This window comes from Mus pahari, chromosome 1, assembly GCF_900095145.1.
Source record: "Mus pahari chromosome 1, PAHARI_EIJ_v1.1, whole genome shotgun sequence".
Taxonomy (NCBI): Eukaryota; Metazoa; Chordata; class Mammalia; order Rodentia; family Muridae; genus Mus; species Mus pahari.
In genome coordinates, this window is record NC_034590.1 from 83,139,227 (window position 1) to 83,149,071 (window position 9,845).

General features: G+C 34.9%; 1 protein-coding gene across 10 annotated transcripts in view; it reads right to left on the reverse strand.

Moving 5' to 3' along the window:
* Btbd10 (BTB domain containing 10) overlaps positions 1–9,845 on the reverse strand; it is a 55,986-nt gene that overhangs the window by 29,100 nt on the left and 17,041 nt on the right. For 5 of the 10 annotated variants that reach the window (XM_029538784.1, XM_029538789.1, XM_021192231.2 and 2 more), the window contains one exon: positions 6,391–6,548. The exons of 4 other annotated variants lie outside the window; for them this stretch is intronic. In XM_029538784.1, coding sequence (XP_029394644.1) covers positions 6,391–6,491 — 101 coding nt within the window. In that variant the 5' untranslated portion in view covers positions 6,492–6,548. Of the gene's footprint in view, positions 1–1,353; positions 1,745–6,390; positions 6,549–9,845 lie in introns of those variants that run through there. One more of the 10 variants, XM_021192222.2, reaches the window with a different exon arrangement.

Consider the following 9,845-nt stretch of genomic DNA (forward strand, 5'->3'; position numbering starts at 1 on the left):
TATATATATATATATATATATATATATATATATATATATATATATGTGTGTGTGTGTGTGTGTGTGTGTATGTGTGTGTGTGTATAAATATTTGCATATGTACATATATACTTATATCTGGCTAAATATGAAATGCCTAAAACATTTTCTTTTAGGAAAATAACATTTAATCTACATGCTTTTCTGTGCTTACCAAATTTATGTAATGAATATGTATCACCTTCATAATAAGACAAGCAGTATTATCAGAAAAGAACCAGCAGAACCTAATAAAAGTATTCTACAAAGTGTAAGGTAAGATTAACCTTGAAGTTGTCCTTTTATAATTTTATTATAGTAACAAGCTTATAAAATAATTTCTAGGCCCCAAGACCCCCAATATCAGATTATGTATTATATATACATATATATGTATATAGATAAAAATCAATATGTAATATATTCACACACATGTATATAGATAGACACACACACACACACACACACATATATATATATATATATAATCTCATAAGATAATTGAATGATCATATTTTTAGGGACTAGGCAGAAAAATAAATAGGATATGTTGAAATAAGGAAAGGATGTTATAACTATTTACATTAAAATAAAATAATTTTAATATTCTGAATATATCAAAAGTCCCTATAAAATAATTGGTAATAAAGGCAGAGTAAAATTTATTAACATTTTAAATTGTGCTAAAATTTCCAAATCAAGCATGTACTGTCACCTACGAAGAATATCATAGCAAGAGCACTTATCCTGGTTTACAAATTTTTCATCTAGGTTAACATTAAATTACACTAACCCCAAAAACGTGCCTGGCGATCTCTCTCAGTAGCAGCATTTAGTTTTGCTACTCACATCCTGTAGACTAGACAGTCACTTACCCAGCCAGGGCTTCCCTCATTCAAAACAAATTCAGTCTTGTAAAAAATTACTACATATTAGCAGTTTCATTCATCTTTAATTCATTCCAAAGCAAAATCTTCTTAATTCCATCTTTAGGTAATTATTTCATTTTTCTATCTTGAATTTTATTTTCAATGTATGAAACTGCTTCAAAATTTGTTTCCCTGGCCAAGTTTTGCATTCATAAAATATAATACTAAATATAATGCATTCTCAAGTCACAAGAAATAACAAAGCACCAAACCCATGAAAACAATACTAACATACTCCATTTATTTTAAATGTGTCATTAAACTGAAATCAGAAGTACGATCTTTTACATTTAGAAATGCAAATGACTATTATAAAACAAAGGCCAGCATTTCACTCTCTACCTCTCATATTCATTCTTGTATATACTTATAACCCACAGATAGCATGTAAAAAATGAATACACACCTTCCTTTAGTATATGCCAGGGTAGACACACAAAAACAAGAGAAAAATTTTGAAATCAGAGTGTAAAGGGACTCTGCTTTTTCAAACAATGCAGCACTGAAAGCCAGGTCAGCATCCTTGGGCATTACTAGGAAACTTTAGTTCATCTGGTTTTTCCATCATCCTCAAGATTCTTCTGAACAGTCAGAAAATCTTCCAGTCTCCTCCTCCCTCACCTGTCCAGACTTCCTTTAGCTTCCCTCTCTACTGTGTAATACTGCTGTTGCAGATATTTAAGCTTTAAATGTTCAGAGATTCAACCCCCTCTAAATATTAATTCAGCTCATTTTCTCACAGACACTGACTCAGCCGTGTGGGTTGTGCAGCACTGACGTTTCTAACCAAACAGCATCGTGTGAGCTATGATCATCCCACTTCTCCATCCCTGAACAGTGATTGGATATTGTAATTGATAGGCAGGTGGAAGAAAACGCAGGAGATGAGGGCTTAGAGATATGTAGACATGTTGCCAAATGCCATCTGTAAAGCTAATTCCAGCTCTGACAGCTTGCCAGGTTTTAGCTAGGCTGCAGATAACTCTTTCCTTTCAGTATCAGTGTATCCCTTGTAGACAGTAAGCTCTTTTAAACCACAAGGAAAATACCTGCAACCTAAGGATCCACCCAACTATTCTTTTAAGAACCAAACTTTCCTATTCTAAATTCCTGCTGGAACTATTAAAGGGAAACTGGAAAGCATGCTTTTCATGTAGTGTCCAAAAAAATGAGCATGCGTGCTTCTGGGTGGAAATGAAACCTTGCGGCAAAGTCTGATATTGGATGCATGTATGTATGCATTTATCTTTAGAAACCTAAGCAGACTGCAGATAGAAGTTTTTACATAGTCATACTGTATTAAATCCAAGAGCTTTTAGTGTCTTTTAGTCAGACATTTTAACATTATACAAAAGAGGTGTTAAGGATTTTTTTTTTAGAACAGTAAAAGATCTCTAATTTGTAATTTTAAAAAAAGCTGTCATATTTTGGGCCAAGTATACTTCAACTATAATCACTGTTAACAACTTCAGCAAGCTAGGAAGTTCCTCTACATACATATTAACTATACTAGTTGCATATATGTATATGACATAGAAGCAAAGCTCACTGAATTTTACCTAACTTATTTGTACACAAACTGTATGTCCACCATAGTATATCTGCATTAAAAAAAAAAATAAGGAAATTTTATATATGCATGCAATAACAACTGTTAAAAAAAAAAAAAAAAGCCATGGATTTGAAGGAGTCTGGGGAGAGAGATGTGGGAGAGTTTAAAAGAAGGAAAAGGAAGGGAGAAAAGTTTTAATTAAATTATAATCTCAAAAATTAGAAAAAAATTGTATTACCTAGAAATACACCAAGCCCTTGATTATCAACAAAAGTCAGTACATTTAAGAGAGTAATATCACTTTTATAAATCCACATTATTTGATTATAGCCAAAGAAGGCAGAGGGGCATTAAAATAAAAGTATAAGGCTATTAAAAATATACATAAAATACAGCAATTTAACAGGACAATGTTTACATTACTTACTAAAATTGCATGAGGAAGACTATGCTCACTTATTTACTATTAATAAATTGCCAGTCTTGCTTTAGGCAACAACATACCTAAATTAAAACTGTATTTCTTTATTCCCAGTCTGCCTGTTCTAGAGACAGGCATAGAAGCAGATGCCTGTTGGAAATTCGCAAAAATATTGATTTTCTCATTCCCTTTTGCCTAGAAGGTGAAGAACGGCTAAAGCTACATATCCAACTTATGATTATGAGATAGGTCATACCTATCAGAGGATTCTGACCCTGATATTCTGTACTGGCTAATTTTGTGTCAACTTGACACAGCTGGAGTTATCACAGAGAAAGGAGCTTTAGTTAGGGAAATGCCTCCATGAGATCCAGCTGTGGGGCATTTTCTCAATTAGTGATCAAGGGGGAGAGNCCCCTTGTGGGTGGGACCATCCCTGGGCTGGTAGTCTTGGGTTCTANAAGAGAGCAAGTTGAGCAAGCCAGGGGAAGCAAGCCAGTAAAGAACATCCTTCCATGGCTTCTGCACCAGCTTCTGCTTTCTGACCTGCTTGAGTTCCAGTCCTGCATCCTTTGGTGATCAAAAGCAGTATGGAAATGTAAGCCAAATAAACCCTTCCTCCCCAACTTGCTTGTTGGTCATGATGGTGTGCAGGAATAGAAACCCTGACTAAAACATATTCTTAAGCATCTAAGGTGCATCAGTTATCTCAACTTCTGGATTTAAATACCAAAAAAACAAAACAAAACAAAAACCCAACTTAAAAAATAGGGGCTTTTACTCAAATACCATATATTTAAGAGTGAAAGGGGGTGGGGTTGGGGGTAGTAAATAGGTAGAGGCAGAGTTTCAAAATATCAGCCATGAATTAGTAGACAGCCTGAGTCATAGGAAATGAATTTATTATACCTAGTCTCTTTGTAATGATAAATTATTAAAAATTTAAAAATAAAATTAATGAGAGTCATGTGAAGAGCTTTGTGATTACATGCTGGATAGTCTTGTGCAAGACTATTAACCTCAGGGGTTTTTGTTGTTGTTGTTGTTGTTTTTAATTCTATCTAATGGAAATAGTAGTGCTATTCAAAGCTGCTGCCTCAGATCCAGGCCAGGTAATCTCCTGAAGGTCTGGCTAGACACACCCCTTATTCACTCTAATGCTTTAAGCGCCTCAGGACTAGTCATCTTATTTCCCACTAACACAAGCTGACAATAACCTTTCCTCTGAACTTCATTTTACAAGTCAAGGTCATGATTTATGTGTCCTACAATTTTCTAATTAGTCTTCATATGGATATTTAAGTGTTCTGTAATAGTGCCCATGGCATCCTAACATATTTTGAATATTCTCCTGTAATGAAGGCAGGGTTTTTTTGTTTTGTTTTGAAAATCATAGAATTCTTTCTTTAAAGTATCTTAAGTGAAATTCCTAAAAACACAGGACAAGAAACTTCTCAAAGTAAGCTGTTCTTACTTGAGCATATCTTACCTAAATGGGGCTTAATATAAATCTACTCAAAAGGTTTCCTGGCCTTTTCCTTAACATTAAAAAATTATTTATGTGTATGCATGTATGTCTGCATAAGTCTATGTACACCATGTGCATGCACATGCAGGTGCCCTCAGAAGCCAGAGGACAGGCGATCCTCTGGGACTGGAGTTCAAAGCAGCTATGAGCTGCCAGATGTAGATGCTAAGAACTGAACCCAGGCAGGTCCTCTCTCCCCCATTAACATTTTGTTGTTTTAAGACAGGTACTCATGTAGCCCCAGATAACCTTGATCTCCTGATCCTCTTGACTTTACCCTCCAAATGCCAGGACTACAAGCATATACTACCACATCCAGCTTAAAAGAAATTTAAACTAATTTCTTCCTCTTCCTCCTTGCCCTCTTCCCTTACCTCTGCAAAGCAGGGCCTCAGTTTATAGCTCTGAATGGCCTTGAACTCAGAGAGCTCTGTCTGATTCTGCCTCCTGGTTCTGGCACTACACTGCCCTACCTTATAGCTTACCCCAAAATAGCATTAAGAAGTTGCTAATGAAAAGCATAGTAGCAAAATACTTTTTTAGCATATATAAAGCCCTGTGCTCAATTCCCAACATCACAAAAAAATTAAAAATATAGATATTGAAGATATAGAAATAAAAAAGGTTTCCAAAATGAAAACATCACTACTATAAAATTTTCCACTGAATGCATGAAGCCTTTCTAAAAGCAAACAATGACACTTCTACCCTTGTCACTTCATTAAATAATGCAGGAACATATCAAGAGTTAGAAAGCATAATACAAAATGCACTTGAAATGTGTGTGTGCATATGCACACACACACACACACACACACATAGACATACAATATGGTGTAGCTAGCTATAATCCCATACGGTAGTAAAACTCATATATCTTTAAAGCCTTCCTAATAAGGACAAGATAATTACCTAGGAAATAAACAAGAGTCTTACTTGGAAGATACACACACAGAATAAAACAAACCAAAAAAATATTTACACTGTGTGCCATGTACTTGTAAATTAAGAAATCAACATCAATTTAAGAACAACACATGAAATTCTACAATATATGTTAAGTATCTTCTCAGGAGAGTTAGGAAGTATCAATCACTCACTCATATTTTCTAAATATTTACTTTAAGGTATTCAAATCAGTTTTCTTTTTTTAGTATTACAAAAAGGATATCAAAGTTATGGTATTATTTTCAAGAAAGCATGTATTTGTTATCAGTAGTCAGAAGAATTTTTTTAATTTGAGTAAGTTACACTTTCAGTAATATCTTCTACATAATATTTATATAGCAAAATTCTATATGAAAACATGCTTACATACCTGTGATATGTGGAATTTAATAGCTATCAGTTAACATATTAAAATATTAGATTACAAAGTATTCTAAATGATTCATTTTACCACAGTACAAAATCAAAGTTAAAAAAATAACATACAGAAAAGCCTGAACTTTTGAGATCAATTTCATTTCATGCATCAAATTCAAAATGAACCAGTAGAGGTCTGCAAAAAATGAATTTTCCCATTTGATCAGTATGCCCACAGAATACATTTTGCATACTTATGTATGCAAAGTATTGACACAAACATATAAACTGTCAACTTGAACCAGCACACATAATATATTTATATAGCAAAAACCTAAGAACTAACCTAACTTGCCTGAATTCCAAACTGATCACATTAGTAACACCTAATTATTGAGTCAACTAAAATGTTAACATAATCAAGAGACAAAAGTATTCAAGGAAACAAAAATGCTGAAAAATTAAAAGGAAAAATGTTTCTCTAGAAGCTATTTCAGGAGAAGCACACATGCACAGTGCTTTGTAAATGAGTCCACATCCTGACAGGACTTACCACAATCAAATGAAGCAGTGGTTTTTATAATCAGGTTGTTGAACAGAGCTTTGGTATGGGAAATATATATATTTTTCTACCTACCTTGAATGTTTATAAAGTTTACGAGGTCTACTATGCAATTTCCGATCCCAATTCTCTGGATCACTGGAGTTACTGTCATAGGGATGAGGCCGTCCTGCCATCCCACTTCAAGTTTCCTCACACTACTGCTCTGAAAGCACACATGTAGCACCCATAACCTACATAAAAGAGTAGTGTTGACCTTTAAATCTATTCCATGCAGAATAAAACAGCCATAGAATTTTATATACTAGAGATTACTGTGGTGTACTTGTGATAAAATGGTTAAGTAGATCACAAAACACTAAACATCAAATGTCACAAATCAGATTAAAATAAACCCCGGAAATCTTTTAAATGTACTTTGCACCTGATATAATTGCTAAATTTACTACCCCCGTGTTAATACAGCACTTACATTGAGCAAGTATACATCAATGATTAAGTACTCATGCTTTCAAATATCAATCAGTACCCCCCAAACAAAAACAATCCATAGATTGATTATTTTACATAAAATTTCAGTTGGACTATGTCTTAATTGCCAAAAGTTAAGATGCTTACAAAGCAATGTTTTTTTCTCCATCAGGGATTAAATTTAGGACCTCATAGAGGCTAGTCAAGTGCTCCACCACTAAGCTACATCCCTCAGTGTCACAAAGCATCTCAGGACCAAATAACAATGTTATTATTTCCTTACCCAAATTGATGCTGAACAGAAAGTTAATTTTTTGTTGTTGTTGTTTGTTTTTTTGAAACAGGTTTTTTTCTGTGTAGCCCTGGCTGTCCTGGATCTCACTCTGTAGACCAGGCTGGTCTCCAACTCAGAAATCCGCCTGCCTCTGCTTCCCAAGTGCTGGGATTAAAGGTGTGTGCCACTACACCTGGCTCAGAAAGTTAATTTTTTACTGACAAATGTGTGTATACAGTTATCCTTACAGTGCAATTACCACAAAATTCTTTATCAATGAAACCTATCAATATTTTTCATATATATATATGCCAAGAGTGGCATTTATAAACTCATATATAGAACAAAACCACCTCAGAATTTTGGTAATTTTGCTTAAGTTAACAATGTTGATCAGCTGTAGGATCACAAAGACAATGAGAATTCGGTATGTAAAATAGCCCTGGTCTTGAAAACAGATCAGATTTTACTTACAGTAGTGTGAAACCTCTACACACTTCCCCACACCACCACCACCATAAAACCAAATGATAAATAAATGTAACTCTTCAAATTGTTTAGCTAAATTATATAAATCTGACTAGAACCAGGTTTTCTCTACACTCACTTCTGAACTGGATTTGATGGAGAAGTTGTTCACAAAAGTCAAAGGCAGGGCGAGATGGTGCCTTGTGTAAAGCACAGGTGCAAGCCTTGCAACCTGATGGGTAGAACTGACTCTCAAGACTGTCCTTGGACCTCCACATGCATGAGGTGACTCACACACACACACACACACACACACACACACACACACACACACACTACTACTACTACTACCAATAATAATGGTAATGATTTAAGTGAAAAACAAATATCAAAATTGGAAAAACACCTTCTCTCTCATGTCAATTGGAGTCATCTTTATCACCAAATTAAAAAATCTGAAGTCATCCTTGACTTCTCACTTTCCCCTATCATATCTACTTCAAAACTTTCTTGATTCCTTCTTTTCCTTTTCATCCATAAAGCTGCTGAAGTCTCCATTCTGAACCAACCTTTTTGTCTATCAATAAACCTCTTGGTTAGTCTCTTTACCACCATTTAATGGCACATTTGCTTCAATGAATATAAAAAACAAAACCAACCAACCAACCAAACAAACAAACCTTTCTAAAAACATTTCATGGCTTTCTAATTCCTATACCTAAACTGCTTAAAGTTCCTTCAAAAATTGGCACTTGAATCCCAAATATCCAGTTTCACAGTAGACAAACTAGATTGTACTATTGTTGAAGCTTCAAAAGCAATTATTGGAGTACTGAAAAGAATTTCTAGAAAATACATCCCTGTTCATATTTAGAGACAACAGAAATAGTCTATGTTCCAAATAACTTAGAAATACTCTATTACAGAGGCTGGACCTGTTGGTTAAGTCTGTATACATTTTTTTAGGAGACTACCAAGAGTCAACTGGGAGAAAGGTGATTCAATGACTTTTACATTCCTATCTCTTGGATATTGTTACGTAGAGAGGAGGCAAAATGTTATAACAGAAACTTCAAAGACAACTCTAACAGTAAATATGTGTTCCCTGGGACACTATTTCCAGATAGTATGAATTAATGACAGTGACCCAAAGAAGAACATTAAAAAAAAAAACAACAACAACATAAAAATCTAAGGAGACAACTTACTGTTATCACTAGGTACCAGTGAGCTAACAAGTTCATATGTTTCCTTCTACTTAGTAAACTGCCCTACTTTATCTTGTTTGTATATTATAAAGAAATTTTAGAGCTAAGATTAAAATCCAATTTAACCAAAGCCCCATGATCTTTTCTAATGTACCCAGCTGCATACATAGGAATTAATGTTTGTTCCTTATTACCAGCAGATGTCCCTTTAAACCTCAGCCTTCTTGTGTCGTGTGTATTCTTTATCTCTGTAGGCTCAGTTTAGACAGGTTGCTACATGAGAGATTTTCTATTAGTGTGAAATTATGTGTGTGTGGGGGGCACACATGTGTGCATACATGCACATGTATACACATATGTAGGTGCACATGCACCTGTATGCACATGATTGGGGGAGCCAGAGGTCGATGTGGATTGCCTTCAATTGTTCTCCGCCTCATCTTTAGAGACAGGTTCTCACTGTAATCACTGACAGGTTAGACTGACAGGTCAGTGAACTCTGAAAATCTAGCTTCTCCAGTACCTACTGCACTAGTGTTATAGCCACATGTCCCAATTCCTGCCATTTCACATGTATGAGAGATTTAATTCAGGTCCTCATGCTTTCACAGCACGAAACTTACCAATTAGGACATCTCCCCAGTGCCTATTTTTGTCCTTCAAACTAGAAATTAAAGGATAGTGATTATTAGAGAGAAAGATCTTTTAAGCAGGATAAAATAATGAAGGTTGTAGGTAATGGTGCTCTGGGAGCCATGTAATGAAAGGAGGAAACTAGATTCCTGCAAGCTGTCTTGACACCCCCACCCCACACACACACCCCAAATGGAAATCTAAGGAACAAAAAATAATTTTTCTATAAATGTATTCCGTAAGCTTCTTTATAGAAAGCAACAATTTAAACCTGAAAAGACTATTTTTCAAAGCCTGTTTAAAACGGGCTGGAGAAAAGCCTCAAAGATACGGGTACAGGGAAAAAATTTCTAAACAGAACACCAATGGCTTGTGCTGTAAAATCAAGAATTGACAAATGGGATCTCATAAAATTGCAAAGCTTCTGTAAGGCAAAAGACACTGTCAACAAGACAAAGAGGCCACCAACAGATTGG